This window comes from Bombus vancouverensis, chromosome 14, assembly GCF_051014615.1.
Source record: "Bombus vancouverensis nearcticus chromosome 14, iyBomVanc1_principal, whole genome shotgun sequence".
Classification (NCBI taxonomy): domain Eukaryota; kingdom Metazoa; phylum Arthropoda; class Insecta; order Hymenoptera; family Apidae; genus Bombus; species Bombus vancouverensis.
Window position 1 is genome coordinate 2,120,677 of NC_134924.1, and position 16,812 is coordinate 2,137,488.

Consider the following 16,812-nt stretch of genomic DNA (forward strand, 5'->3'; position numbering starts at 1 on the left):
TATTTGTATTCATCAGTGATTAACTACGATATTCTTGCAGAAAAAAGAAATTCTCACGACAATTTTCCACCATATAGAACGTTAGAATATGTCGGTAAGGCATGGACAACTACTGCACCATATCTCAACTTTTCCAAGAAAACAGATCCATAGCACTCGCTGGGCTCGCAGTCGGTTCCCGTCGCTAATTAAGTCGTCAATTTCGGTGGGAGCTCACGGGGGGCGGGTCGAACTTGCCGGCTCCTTTAAATCTTGCCGGAAGTTCGTTACTAGACTCGGCCACGGCGTGAACTCTCCGGGAACTGATGCTTGTTACTTAGACTGCTCATATTTATCACGGTTCTCGGCTGGTTCTCCTCAGGTTCGGTGGCCGCCCTTCTTCCGCGGTTTTCACACCGCGTTCCGCCGGTGAAAGCCCCTGGCAAACTCCTAGCTGCCGCGCTCGCCCGGGTTATGCCCTCTCCGTGGCTGGAAACCGGGCAGGCTCTTCGAACTGGAACTCCGGCCGAAACTCACGGTGTCGCTGGGTAACTAAGTTCAGAAGCTCGGTTCGCCTCGGTTTCGTTCACCTTCCACCCCTTAACCCCTTCCCGCAAAAGGATTCCACGCTCGTCTTGGTTGCAGCCGGTCTCTCTAGGCTTCGACCTCTTACCACGGTTCCGTAGCTCCGGATCTACGTCTGAAACGCAAGCAGCCATCCAGCCGCTGGGCCGCAACCATAAGTTACTAATGTTGTTCCCGTGTTGGCGGGCGAACGCGCCACCGAGAAGGCACACCCCCAACCCTTTCCTCCCTCTATACGCCCCCGCAAAACGGATTTCGAAGTTTTACCTCGTTTCCGAGGGGATTATCTTCGCCGGTATAATAGATACGCTTTAGTGGCTGCACGAAGGTGTCTTTCCGTGTTTTGCGGTTTGCTCCGGCACGCTGATCAGAGGTAATCGCGGACGAAACTTTGCGCGAGAGGAAATCTATCGCGCAGCGCTTGTGATGCGGCTGTTTGATCTAACTTTTACGAGTTGGTTGTGTTACGTGGCCGAGCAGTAGATTGTAGTTGTTCGTGCGGTTTCACATTTTTCTAAATAACTAGAGACGTGAGATTCCTATGAAAATTTGCCTTTTATATACTTTGTGTATTTGTAATATTATTGTGTAGGTGTAGTTTTGTAAAATTACGCTGAGATGAATATCAGACGTTCGATGGAACTTTCACGAGTTTCTCGTCGTCTATATCCTCTACGCAGGACTAAAAAAATGGACTATGCATTTTAAATATCACATGTATTCTGTCTAATTTTAGAAATTTTCGATAAGGATAGCGATAGCGTAGCATCCACGATGTAATTATGTGACGAGACATTTATTATTTTGTCATTTATGTGTATATCACGAGCAGACTGGATGTTTATGCAAAATTTGTACTTTTTTATGATTATAAAATTCATGAATATAAGACGAATAGACCCTCGGTAGAGATATATTTTACCGTTTAAATATCGCAATAGCTACTACATTATAGACATTTTGTATAATTTTGCACATTATATATTCACCGCATTCTTCGCATACATTCTCTACGATCTTGCACCTTTATATATTCTATAAACACATAAACATCCGCAACGTAATGATAAGATTTTGAATTTTACCATCGCTAATTTTATTTCGAGCCTAATTTATGTCCATTAATTACAGCTTGTTTCTCGTAGCTTTTGACGATATTAATGTCAATTCGTAGATAACGATAGAGTAAACGTGTTTCGAGATAGTCCATCCTGATTTTTTTTTTTTTTTGGACTTCATCGAATTTCATCGACTCTCGATACATACGGCTCGGGAACCGTCTCATAAATTTCGCCAGTCGTTTCTGCATCCGCAGTGGCTCACATAATTTATCATCGATTATAACGATGCACAGTTTAACGCGTCCTTATTAATCAATTCGCTGGCTATTTATTACGCGGCCAGCCAATTTGTAATCGTCGCTAATTCAGTCATTATTCAATTCTATAAATCGCCGGACGTCAAGGAAACGGAGTATTGACACTTCCCTCGCGCGATCTTCGCTTTGAATAATCGGCCTCTCTTTAATTTCATAGATCTCTAATAAAATATAGTACCGAATATACATAATTTCATTCAGTCGATTATTGTTATATTAACAAAGTGATTACGTGCCCGGATGTGTATGTTAAAGTGAGCGATCTGATAGAATTAAAAATGATACTGACTGAAAATCGTGTGAATATCTCAACAAGTGATCCGTATTAATTAAGTATTAATTAAGTGTTAATATATAGAAAGGGTGTCGCGTAGAAATCTGGCTGCGCGTATAATTTCTGTCTAAAATACAATAAATCGGAAATGTAGAATAGAATCTTCCCTCTTGGAATCTCATTTTCCTATATAACTGCGGTGCGATTGAAAATTGGAGCAGTTTCGCGCGAATAATTGAAAAGTAGAATATGTTCGGTAAAAAAATCTTGTATGAATATCACGACATAGACAATGACATTACGTGTTACCAGTAGAATCAGTGTACATCTTTGTTTATTGAAGTATTCCGCTTATTATTTGGAGATATTCACAATTATCACAAAAGTCAGAACAAACATAATTCTAACGCCATTCGAAGATTCAAATCCTTGGCCTGAATCGTCTTGACCCTTTAAACGACACACCAAAGTTACTCCCAGGCGCATCCTCGACATACTTTCTCGCAAGTTGCCGCGTCTGCAATTAACCTCATCCTCCAGGAGGGTCTTTAAAATAAATGACCGGCCACCACGGTATTGCACTCGTAGTTTCGGTGTTAAACCCCTTCGAGGAGGGTCCGAAGCGTGCCTAGGCGAGAAACTTCGCGGATTTACGCGCGTTAGTAACACGCTTCGAGCTAAGTACGAGCTTTATTACGCTGCATCAAGTTTTTCGTCGTTACCAATGTGACCCTCTCGTGTCATTGGTCTATCGGACCTCGAATGCTTGCACGTCTCGAACTTGAGGAAAGGTAACGCGGTATACACACTCGTGATGAAGGGTCCTCGGTTAACGAACTCCCTCTACGACTGTGAAGTGCTATCTCCACGAGGCTCAAAGGCGCTGTAAGAAGTGCCATTAAGGCGGCGATCATATCCTCCGATAGTTCGTCTTTGTGTATTAAAGCACGATGAAAGGTACGAAAGCGTTTGAGATACTCTGGAACCTGACGACCTGGAGATACCATCGATCCTTTTGTTCTTGATTCGATAATGGTCGATAGCGTGGTTTTGTAGGCTTCGTTATTTGAGCTACGATACGCCAAAATAGTGAGTTATACAGGGTGTCCGAGAATGTAAGTTATTTAGGATAGAGCTGGACGCTGTGGAATATCGTAATTGTATTTCATGGTGTCAGTATACCATGGTGTTAGTTCGTTTCTTCGTATCATTTTGCATCTGATTGTTTTTGCACGTAACTTATATTGAAATCCGGTACGATCACTGTATTCCTTTCCATCTTTTATAATGTGTCGGTGGGACTTCGAATCAGTAACATTGTTATTTACACTACCGAGAGAGTTTCCTTGGTTTCGTACAGATATTTCAATATCACGATTAGTCTATAAAAGTGGTTCCTATCGCAATCCTTTATGGCTTTTACGCTAATACAATGACTCTATTTCGAAGTAACTGATCCCTATTTCAATATCATTCTGAATAATCGCGAGTTTAAAATCACGTTTCCATATGAAGTTCTTATCGACTACCATTACAAGACTGTAACTTTCAACAAAAACTTGGATCATAATCATCCACCCGAGACAAGTCATACGAGCATACCGATCGTTTTACAGCCTCTTACGCCTCATCCTGCTCGAACAACGAGGAGAAAAACGAGAATTACAAGCTGAGATTGCAGCATCTGACAGGAGACGAGCGAACAAACGTTCGATTCGTTTCCCTGTGTGCGATCCCGCGGCGAAAAGGATCGGTAAGAACCGTTTTCCACCAATCACGGGTGCATGGAACGATTATCACGAGCCCGATGAAACAAGAGGGTCCGAGAACGATTCCTTTGAGCGTCTTTCGCGTTGCCCACGAAGGCTGTCATGGAATGTAATCTCGCGTTATAGCCGCCACGATATTCCACTAACGAGGGACGCACGCTTGTAGTGTGATTAAACCGCGCTATAACGCAGCGGGGCGTCCCAGGACGTCCAGGACCGGCCACAGTATGGGAAATTAAGGAATCGGCCGCGCGGGAGGCGTTCGAAGAAATCGCGCACTCGAGGAATACGCCACTGTGCGCGTCAGCTTCTTGTCTTTTTCTCCGTGTGCAAATTGCATCGTTAAGCGCACTCGCGGAGTCTCTTCTCTCGATTATTCCTCGCGAAATCAGTCGCGAATCGAAAGTTACATTCGCGTCGAGTCAAGACGAAGAAGAGGTGGAAAGGGTGTGCGTTTACTGGGAATGTGTTTGGTTGGTGTTACTGTGAAGTTGCTTGAATATATTCTATAGGATCTATCAGATACCATGATTTTGTTATTTGTACTGGAATCTTTTGAGGAAGGATGTAAATTGGTTCAGAATACTGTACCTAATTTCTATTCAATCTAGGGAATTAAATTAAAATTAATTGAGTAATGAAGGATGATGTTGAAAGAGGGTGGCAAGAGCTTATATATGACATTTATTTGTCCAATGTATTAGGTATTATTCCTACTTTTCATTTTCTCAAATATATTCTCAAATAATTCTCAAATATATATACGAAAGGAGATCATGTATGACGCTTTACTGATTCGTTATAGGAAAGGGGTTTCTACATTTCAAAACAATTTCAAATTAAATGAAGGAATGTCGGTAAGTGCTCAGTAGGTGATCCTACAAGTCATCTATCTCAAGCAAATTAAATTGCATTCTACTAGTTACTTAAAATTCTGACCATCTGTCTAAATCTTTCCACTACTTTGATTTAGTATAACTAACATATTTTCATAATATTTCTTGAAGTGCATATATTATTAAGAAGTGAACAAATTTATTTCAATATAGTAAATGACAAACTTATTTTAATATAACAAATTGCTTTTTCAACATCTTCGTCGCACTTAACAGCAACTTAACAACAATTTCCAGCAGGAAATGGTATGCTGGTTCATCCAATGGTATTTTGGTTGCTTATTTCAATGAAGAAACGGAGAGGGAATTGAGGTTGCGATGAAATTATTTGCGTGCCATCGTCGGTGCTCCCTCGTCAATCTGCAATTCTTTGAGTTCCTCCGTGGGGTAGAGCGAACGAATCTGGCGGAGTATGGAATTCGCGGCAGAAAAACACGCGTCCGGGAAAACGAAAGAGTCGTGGGATGGATAGAGATTGGCGAGGCAAAGAAACATTCACGATAATTGTGATTTACGGTACGGCCGCGAAGCAAATCGCGAGGAGTCTGTTTGCAGCGCGTCACGTCCTAGAATTATCTGTTCCTTGAATAATACAGAGATAAATATCGCACTTATTTGATTAATTATCAGTTGCGAAATTTGTATGAAAATTATTTTCCTTACTGTAAGAGAATTTCCGATAAAAATCTTGCGATTGCGTTTTAGGATATTAGCCTCTTTTCTTACAATTTTTTCAGTATCTACTTAAGCAGACATTTGTTATTAACTACTGCACCGTATAAAACGCAAAAATGCTGAAAAATTAGACATAATTATTATCTAGTGAGCCTTATTGAAAAATTGAAGCTACAGATTGAGTAAACGTTACGCTTTATTCTTCGAAAGGGAATAACTATCCATGTCACTATAATTAAGCGAATCTGACCTAAATAAAAATCAAAGTATCTCAAAGAACGCTTCGTACACGCAATAAACATGGCGAGTTGCAAAATCTGTTAATTTTATCGTTCTAAATACCGAACTTTCAAATTACAATACTCGTCAGCGAAGATGAAATAATTCCCCTTGAGATAAATCACGAGTTATTCGAAATTACTTTCGCATACAGCTATCCATCCAGATTATCGCAATCTCCAGCACCCAACACACCTCCTCTATATATATATACTATCGCTATTTATCAACACGTGGAACAATTACTCGCATTCGCTGTAGTATTTTACCAAGAAACCAAGACTTAACGCAACAGCCTGACCCGCACAAAAGATCTCGCAAAACGAGCTCGTATTCGACAGGCAATAAACGACCATACACGAGCAATATCGTTCCCTGGGAGATAGCCTGACCAGATTTGGCATAAGAAAGGCTTAGAAGAGTGTTCGACAATGGCCGGCCTCCGGTACGAGATTTCGAGATGACGCCGCCACCGCTCTCTTTCTTCCTCTCGTCCCATTTGCTCTTCGTCTCACCGCGTATTGGTGCCCGAGGGTAGGACGCAATCAGTGGCCTTGATTTATCGCGGCAATATACATTAAGATACCGACATTAAAACTAGGGGAGCCTCCCGTGGATTCCTGCTCCATTACCGCTTACGAAAAGAGAGAGGTGCTGTCGTCGCATCGACCGTTTCGATATACGAAGACGAAGATTGAATTCCCCGATGTCGAGTCCTGAGTGAATTGCTGGCGTCGCGTGCGTTTCCGGTCCGTACCTCTTTCCCGGTATTAAGGTTGCGTGGGGGATGGATCTTGTTTTAGATAGATGAATATATTGATATTCTCGAGGAGAATCCACCACTTTGGATATTCCCTATCTTTCGAACAAGGATGATGAATTTTCTCAGGTGACATGAACGCGTCGATGTAGTCGATGTCATTCATCGACTATTCATTACCGTTTCAGTTCTTAAGCAAATTATCGTAGTTCTTTTTAAATAAAAGTGGGGAATTAATTAAGTTTGAGTGAACTTTGCCGTGGACCTTCTGTATATTGTGTTCGAAATAATCGTGAATATAGCAGTTTAAATGTCGATTATCGCTTTCAAATGAAGATTTTGCTGCGTGGAAAACTTGCAGCATACGATAATTTATGGCAAGGCGTCTAGTGATTCGGAGTAGTTATCGAGGTTTAGAATTAATCATTTAGAAGAAACGTATATAAAAGAGAATTCAAAGGTGGCAATCTGCAAAGGTGGAACTACTCTAATGAATGAGAGATTAGAATAAATTAAAGATTCTAGCCACACATTAAAATAAAAGAAATGATATATCTCCGAGATTACGAGAATCCTAGTATCTTTGATTCTTCCTTTCAATATCTAATATATCGCATCAACTGCTATTCCCCTATTATCTCCAAAATTAAAAAAAAAGAAACAGAAGCTTAAGCACGTGACATTGACTGAAAACGATACACAGCTCGTTGGATCGCATTTTTAAATTCACGAAAACGTCATTTGATTTACCGCAGAGAAGAAAACGGCAAGCGAATGACGGTTTCAAGGGATCCAACAAGCTTTTCCAATATCCCCTCGCCAATTACAGGACAGTGATCTAACCGTAGTAACGTGTAGTGTTTCCGCCATTGTCCGCAGGTCCGAGCGGGGCGTACAGTCCGGACGCGACGATGGGTTACATGATGGACGGACAGGCGGCGAGCATGATGCACCGGCCGCCCGGTGATCCCACCTTCCACAATCAGTACCATTACCCGCCAGAGTACTATGGACATCACTTATAAAGGTACGTGGGAAAGTAGTTCGACCGGTTCCGTGTTGTACGTGCGACGTCGAACACGACACCGGCGGCCATCGTTGATTTGATAATCGAGTCGGTGACGAGCTCGATGACGATGGAAAGATTGATAGCCGGAAACGAAGATCGAACGGATGGTTAAATTGGTAAACGTTAATGAAAACCCGGATAAAGGGTTGAATTTGATGAAATACATGAAACATCGTTCTTATCATTGGGAAATTGTAAGTATTTCTTGGTATTATTGGTGGAATTGATATTGCGAGGTCGTGAATGGATCTCTTAATTCGTGAAAGGATTTTCAATTTCTTGGACTTTGCTTGTATTTTTGTATTATGTGACTGCTTTTGTTATTGCGTTTGGTATCATTTTTTGATTCCGCGACTCTGAAAGTTCCTGATCGAAAAAATCAAAGTATTAAGTGGCTATATAAAAACAGACTGGTTGTAAAGAAATTCTTGAAAGCTTGAAACGGGAAATGTCTTTCATCGAAACTGTACTGCTTCCAATATTTCATCAAGATTGAATGCTATTAAGGTTCGCGATATCTCCCGTTGAATAATAATTCCAATAAAAATTGTCCCATTTTTCAAGCGCTTGTGAGAACATTTATTGACAAAAAGTAATTTACGACTACATTAAAAATACGCGTTCTTATTTTTAAAAGGTATAAACATATCACACAGTTGAAGCTAGCCTCTCATGTCTTAACCTCAAAGTACTTCACCCCTGGAAGCACATCGATTCTATCTCCTAACAAATTTCACGGCCTTATCGTCTCTTTTCCACCAAGTATGATCGGAAGACTTGTACAAATCATAGATTCTCGTACTATTTCAAATTACCATTCAGTCAGTCACTTCCGGATATAGCAATCAAGTCAGTAATCAAACAATCCCTGAAGCTTTGAAAATTGCATATACAAAGCGGGGAAGAACGCTTTTTTCCATCGTCCTCGGGGCAAATAGAAAACGAACGGTTTTATTAATAGAATATGATTTGTCACATTGCAGCAGTAGTCGCAAATAAAGGTAGGCGATGGAATGACGATTCTTGCGGAACGGGAAACGTAGCAGCGTGACGGAAGCGCAGCGTGCTCCGGTTGGCGTTTAGAGCAAGGTGCACGGGGGCAACAAGGAGCGATTCGTCGCCTCCAGGGCGTGATCGACGCGGAAGCGGGGAGATATTTCTCGGCAGTGTCGCACGTCGAGGCTCGTGGTGCCAGCTGTTCGAGCCAGGAGCACACGATGCGGACGGTGGAAGCGGAAAAACAGCCGTCGGTCTGGTTGTGGCTCGGAAATCGAGTATCGAGGCGGGGCAAAAGAAACTCGTGAAGAACAGGAGAAAGAAAGAGAGTCAAAGGACGGCGGATTCGTTCGCCAAAGCAGAGAAAGGCTCCGTTGGCGGAGAAAGGCCGACACGGGGCGTGTGGATCGCGTGGAACCGGAAGCAAGATGGCTGGAGAGAAAGAGAAAAGAAAACAAATGGCGAGAGACGCGCGGCTTGAACGAGGACGAGAGTACGAGGAGCCGCGTAATACAATGGAAATTCATGTGATTGTTCTGTGTACAAATGTCGCGGTGTAATATTGTAGTGATCGAAGAATTTAAATGTTAAATTTTAATACGGTCGCGATCGAGCTATTATTAATTAACGATTATATAGAGAGGACATTGGGGGCTACGAACGAGGTAACCTCGAACAGAGTGATATAGGCAATTTCTAGCGGGCATGTGTACATTAAGAATGAGTGGTAAGAAAAGCGGGATAAATAAAAAGGTAGAAAAATACAAGTAACGAAAGTGGTAGAGGGGGTTGGAGAACTAAGGCAAACCCGGTACTCGCGAACTCAGATCCGATTTAATTAATAGATAGATATCCACGTGCGGAGAGAGACGATGAAACGGAAAATTCAGAAGTTCTGGAGGCACGAAACTACGGAGAATGGAATTCAATATGATCGAACGGTATATATATGTATATATATATACACACAAACGCGCGCGCGCAGATGCGCATCCATGTGTATAGATATATATGGGTGTATAAATAAATATATATAGGGAAAAGAATTTTAGATACGTGGTGGGTGGCGTTTCGGAAGCCTACTAGGAAATGAAATGAGAGGAAGATAAGTGTGGGAAAAAATTGAGAAATAGTCGGTTCAAACGTTTAATAAACGTTTAACAAACGCATGTACGCACGATCAAAACGTAAATGCGAATCCGATAATGAAAAAACGGTGCGAGGGTAAAGAATATAGGCAATGTGAGGAACTGAATGGAACAAATTTAAGAATAGAAAAACATAAACGAACGAAACAAAAGGACGCAGCAGAACAAAAGAGAAACTTTTAGGACAGAAGAATGAAATCGACGCGTGTGCCGGACTCGAGCGTCGATCACATTCACTTGCATATATATAGGTGACATTGAAATTTGTACAGTTATTAATTATAAATGAATTTACTAATTAAAGGAAGGAGTTATCATATAATATAAATATATACATAACAGACACACACACTGAAGTAACATGTGCGCCCCCCTCCCCCGATTGTAATATATATATACAAGCAAGCGTTTTAATTGGACTTTGGGACGATAATTATTCTCGTGTGTGTTGTGCCGTGTTCGATGTGCGTACTGGACCGAGGAGACGCGTCGAAAGAATAAAAAAAGGAAAGAAGCGGGAAACAAGAAGAATAGGTAAAAAAGCAAAGAAACGGATGGCAAAAGCGGATAAAGTACACCGAAACAGACATGACGATAGTGCGCGAAAATGTGCGAGCGCGAGGAAGGAGAATAGTATACGCAAGCGACAGTTGGTGAGGGATTATATATATTTATATATATGGAAAAAGGTATATATATAAATATAAATAAATATATATGTATATACATATATACATATATACACAAAAATATAGATACCTGCGAGAAGATCAGACGGTTCTTCGTCATTCTACAACTCGATGACACAGTTAGACCTCTCCTCCCCGACCTGTCCGACTCCACACGTATAGAAAACGATACACACGCGTAAACACACACACACATATATAACATATACAGCGATACAGAGGAAAACACGTAGACACAGGCGCGCGTAAAATGAGCGTTATTACCCAAGCCCCGTCTCCCCGCACCGTAAGGATAATTACGAAAGGAAAGGAACGCGCGAGAATCTAAAAACAGGCGAACTACATGCGATCTACAAGTTTAATTAATATAATATATTGTGTATATATATAAATAGTTAATTGAACCGCGGCGAGCGTGGGAAGGGAGGAGGGCAAAGGAATACCCAAGATTGGCAAGGCTTTACGAGAGATGTTCGCGACCGCGCAGAATTCTCTCGCTCTCGTCTTTCCGCTCCTTTCTTTTCCTGCCGTTTTCTTTTCCCCTAGCCGCACCGCGGGGAGGTGAAAGGGCTCGGTAATAAACGGAGAATCTGTGGACCAGTGAGATCCTCGGCGAACAGTGGAGGTTGAATCGGGAAATACGTGCGACAACGAGGAGTATCGTATTGGAACACATTGGTTGGTTTCTTTCGTTCTCGTCTTCTCTTAGTTTGTAATTCTTTCTTTCTCCAATTAGTCACTTTTTGGATACATACATATGTATATATATATGTATGGAATAAATATCAAGAGCTTAAAGAAGATACTATTTATTTCATTCAGTACTATTAAAGATAATAATCGAGACGAATGTCATGCCCTTTTTTATTCACCTATGTCTCAAAACAAAACGAATTGGCCCTATAAGTCGTAATCCTTCTAGTTTGCTGTCAAAAAGGAGAAAACCCGCCCATCGATTTAATTTTTGTATTAATGGAAAAGTTTCTAGCAAAACTGCCTACGATATCGCAGTGAAATTCTCGAGTAACCCAACGACACCGCATTGTGCCTCGGGCAAAGAGAAACATCAAAATCAATGAAATTTCGAATATTTACAACGATCCAAAATTGGTTGCAGCTTCGTCGAAATTTTTCCCATTTCCAAGAATAAGTTTGAGAACGAGATCAAATTTCGTCCGAAACATGGACGACATTTCTACGAAACTGTTGATCGGTATTCACGATCTATCGAAATTCCATTGGATTCTCGAAACGAATGCAGCTCGTGACTGTAATCGCTGTGTATATTGGATGGAACTAGCCTTAGAACTGTCTCGAAACAGATCGTCGAATAAAATCGCAACTGTAAGATGGGCCATTTTGATCTCGACACTTTTCTCGACACTTTTCTCGTCCTTCCCGTATCGTTTTCCTTTCAGAAATTACTTACCCCGTTGTTCATACAATTTTTTTAACAAACTAATTGACGCAGTTACGATGCTGAAAATTTCTTTAGTGAACAATTTTTATTTCGTATTTTTATTTTGAATAACTTTCCAAACATTGATTCAACGTTTAATTTTATTCGGTAGGCAAGAAACGCAGAAAAGAATCGAAGAAAGAGGGAAAGAAAGAAGCGATACAAGCAAAGAGTATACACAAGCGAAGCGAATTTTTGTGATGTAAGGATAAAGGAGAGAGAACATGAATTAGAGAGAAAGTGTTAAAAATTTAATTAAATTAAACGTCGATTATAAATCAACGCATGGAAGGATGAATAGCGTGAAGTTCGAAATAGCTCGTCCTAGGTATCTTTTGATAATCGGGTGAATTGCTCGATAACAGGAGAAACGGAACGAAGGTAAGGAGAAGGGAAATTGTGAGAGAGGCTTCGGAGAAAGAAGATGCGAACGAACGAAAGAAACACAGAGCATACGAGACAAATTTTATCGATATTTTCAATACGCCCGCATACACGCAATTCTTGTATAAAAAATTTTAATGTAAACACACTGCTCTTGCCGCGAGTCGTGACGTTCACGAGAAAATCGATGCTGTCGTTTCTCGTTACCCCTGTTCGATCTCAAAATACGATCTTTCAAATTGTATTTGCGAGAAAAGTCAATCTTCTACGGAACGATAACGCGAAACGACGCTCGATTTTTTTCTAGCCACGGTCGAGCGGCGTATTAGTATACTGAAAGAAAAAAAAAATGATAACCTACGTATACCGAAAGACTCAGGTGCGAGAGAAGTCAGTTATAGGTCCTGGTTAATTGGTGAAATTTCCGACACTCGTCGAGATCCATCGCGACCGATTTTCCGATCGGTGAGCGCGAGTACGCGTGCGTAGCTCCTCTTCACGAATGCGACAATCGATCGTGCGATCCTTCATCCGCGAATTTTTTTCCAAATTTCGACAATTCGAGTCTGTCACTTGAAACGAAAAATACGAAAACTAAAAAAGAAATGTATAAAAAACTGAAAAGAGAAAAGCAGGAACATGAAAACGCGTTAGCATCACGTTTTCCCGGTTGAAATTTCTCGACGACCTGGTTACCTGGATACATCGTATACGAGAAAACGCGAAAATAGTAGAATCTCGCGCGTTCGAAATCGTCCCGCGGCTACGACGTGTTTTTTAACATTTTGATGCAAATTCTCCCAATATTTTTAGTAAGAGCTTTTTACGACACGGGGACTGAGACTTTATACCATTTTACTGAATAAGCAGCGTCGTTCTCGTAGACGTGGAATTTTTTCGTTTTTATCCGAATTCGACCTTGTCAATGCTAGAGGGGACGATCTCGCGACGTCCGATGAACAATCGTATAATACATAATCGATTATCAAATACGAGACAATCATGGAGACGAACGCGGATGATGGCCGACGAAATGATGCCTAATCGAGCACGATCGTTTACGGAGCGAAGTGTTCTTACGAATTCTATTTGTTGTACGATATATTGTTTAGTTTTGTTAATGACCGCTCCGTCGATCGTTTTCGATTCCGCGCCGATTCGTCGTCGCGCATACGAGAAATTTCAATGGGAATCTTTAGCTAGAGCTTTATCAAAATCGTTTTACCAAATAAAATGAAACAATATTTCCAAACAGATGAAATTATAAAACGAGAATGTAAATGAGCAACATTGGGCCGTCGTTTTCGTCTGTGATGAATTTCTCGAGTAGATTGATACACGGTAAATGTCCCGATTTACCAGCGACTAGGGACTACGACAACGACGATTAAATTATTTTTTCATGAAGAAGATCGATGTCCGATGAAAATCCCGATGAAACAGACGCCGGTGGAACGTTCGTCGGCGCATTTCCGTAGCAGCATGCGAAAGTGCAACGTCCATGGTGGACTCGCGTACGAACACGACTCCGTCTTTTTACCCCGCTCGCTGACACACCACCCCCGAGGTCGGAGAACGCGATCAATATTTTCGTGGAAATGCCCGGCGACGCGTTACCCGGCGAAGAAAAGAGTAAAGGGGCGAGAAGGAAAGAGGAATAAACAAAAATATGGAAAATAAAAGTAGGATCGCATGAACGATTAACGAAAAGAGCCTATACAATTGGTGCGAGATGTATAGGCGTGTAAAAAGGGAAATGAAAGAACGAAAGGAAAGAAAACATAATGTTGTAGCGCTTATGAAAGGAATGTGAAGACGGCGGCGAACGGACGACGTTTATTGGCTGTTCGTTTTCTAAATGAGTTCACCCGATTGAATGAATCATCGCCTTAAAAATGTATACGAAGTAACAGTAAGGTATCTAAGTAATAATCATGTTAGAAGGTAAAGAAACTTAAAACAAAGATTTTATGAGCGACGACAAGAGCGGCTATAGGGCAACGAGAGAACGCGAGTGAGAATGAGAGAGAAAGAGTCTGAGAGAAATAGAGTGGTAGCGAGACAACGGTGCGATCGAAGAAATAAATGCTGTGTATGAAAGGAACACGTGAATGAACGAGCGAATGGAATGAAGCGACTAGGAAGAAATGATGGACAAGGAAGAGATGGCGCGAAAGTGTAAAAAAAGGAGAAGAAAGAGTAATGTATAATTATCGTGTAATTACGGAAGAACGACGATGTTAGTAACCGCGTTGCCGGCGTTGGCGGCGATGATCATAATGACGACAGCGATAACGAGTGTTGGGCGGGGTTTGTCGGCCACCTGAAGATCGCCACTAATCGTCATTATGATCATCAAGCGATGAAATGATTACGAAATAATGCTGATGATGATGCTATTCACAACAATGATGATACTGATGATGATATATGATGATGATTATGATTATGCTGATGGTGACGATGATGTGTATAGTAAGCTAAAAATTTATTATATCGGTATGGAATCAGATTTTTTCAACTGTTTGCGTATTGACGACCTATTGACACTCTTAAGTAAAAAAGATTAAAAAATGCAAAAATAAGAGGAACGGTAAATAAATTGAACAAAAAAAAAAAATGGAAAAAAGAAAACTTAATCGAATCGAACTGTGTTCTGTGTTTGTGAAATCGGGAAAAAAACACCGCTTCTTCGATCGTTGTTTCAGCACGATTGTGATAGCGCGACGACGCGGAAATTACGATACGCGTGTGGTCGTGCGGGAGGTGGTTCCTCCTTCGACCCCTCGAGAATCCCCGGGGCGAGGATGTTCGTTGATCCCTCGCGTCGATCTACGTATATTCTCACCTCTCTCTCGAGCAACTCAGAGAGCAAAAGAGAGAGAGAGAGAGACGCGTGTGAAACGGAACTAAAGGAAACGCGTAGAAACAGAACAAAACACAGTGAAACGGAAACTGATACCTGTCGATGTAAAATATTAGTATTAACATATTCGTGGGATTACGTGCACACACGCGTCCATCCGTTAACAAGAAAATGTGTCTGGACACGCGCGTACACGCGTCCCCGGCTTGCGTAGAGACGCGTGACGGCGTCTCTGGCATAGAGGGAACAGAGTCGATCAATCGCGTGAATTGGCCCGGATCGATTGTGTTCAAAACACTCACGGATCGCAACGTGATGACGATGAAAGGAAGGACGATGTCAAAGGTGGTCTATGTTAGAGAGTGTCCATTGTATAGTGTTTTTTTGAAACGTGAGCATTAAATGCTACATCTTGTGTACGCCCTCTTGTGTCCAGTCTTTTATTTCACAGTGCTCGCGAGTAAATACGTTGACGTGGGTGTGATGCTCGTACGCCTCGTTTTCGAATATGTTTTTCTTTCCTTATTTTTTCTTTTTCTTGTTTTTATTGGTTCTTTTGTAAGACTCTTTCTGAAAAATGTTCGAGGGAACAGTACTGCGCGGAAGAAATCGTCCTTCAATTTTGTTGGAGCATCACGCGCGCATCGCATTTTATCACGAGTGACAAGGCGTTGCTCCAGTTCCTTTTTCCCGTCTACTAGAAGTCTACGGAACTTGGCCGATTTTCTCATATTCAAATCAAGTTAATTTCATTTTGCTGCAATTTTATACATTAAAAATAGTTCACATACCCAGTAAAATAAAGTAAACATTCACCTTGTATCCCTGAAAAATTCTCATACGATCTTTAAAAATAGCCAAGTTTCCACTTTATATAAACTATAAACTATAGAAACCAAGTCAACACTATCAACTCTATCGCAATTCAACCTCGACAGCCTTTGAAAATTCACCTTCCTTTCTCTCGAAGCAGGTAAGTCATGATACGCTACATATTTCAATTATAGATACCCTAATCAACCCTCGAAAACCATGAATATTCTCGATCATCCCAATCATCGGACCATAGTCAGGACCGTTTCACACAATCGACATATGAACCAAACTAAATGAGATTCCAACGTGCCTCGAATGACGTTCGAACGATGTTGGATGCACGACGAGTTGTCGGATTCTGGCAAGGTGGACGCAACGGAGAATCGTTAGCGAGCTGTCGATGGCTCCGCTTTGTTATCCGCAAAGGTCACCCCCACGGTCAGACTGAAAAACGAAAGGGTGCCGTCGATGTATAAAACACGCGTTTGCGATCCGCATCGTCGCATCCCCTGGACCGTGTTTCCTGTTCCTGCCTTCTCTCCAACCCCATCCACACTCTCTCCCCACCCTCTCCTAGTTCGCCTGTGCTCGTTCTGAAATATGATAGGGGCCGCGTATCCACCGTAGGTGCCAATTACCGCTGATGGTTATTCCATGGAAATGGACCTTGTTACGCGAGTGTCGAGAATCAAGGGGAAGGCACCAATTATTTTCGCTGCCGTCGATGCTTTCTGGCGGGCGTCAGAGCCGGGAAAGCGCCGACTCGGCGCTCTGTCGTCGACGTTTTCCA

General features: G+C 41.7%; 1 protein-coding gene across 5 annotated transcripts in view; it reads left to right on the forward strand.

The window, feature by feature from the left end:
* Positions 1-15,625, forward strand: part of hth (Meis homeobox homothorax) — a 502,786-nt gene extending 487,161 nt beyond the window's left edge. For 3 of the 5 annotated variants that reach the window (XM_033336882.2, XM_033336884.2, XM_033336886.2), the window contains 2 exons: positions 7,454-7,622; positions 8,648-15,625. In XM_033336882.2, the coding sequence (XP_033192773.1) occupies positions 7,454-7,620 (167 nt within the window). In that variant the 3' untranslated portion in view covers positions 7,621-7,622; positions 8,648-15,625. The remainder of the gene's footprint in view (positions 1-7,453; positions 7,623-8,647) is intronic. The other 2 variants (XM_033336883.2, XM_076624521.1) reach the window with 2 other exon arrangements.
* The last annotated feature ends 1,187 nt before the right edge of the window (positions 15,626-16,812 follow it).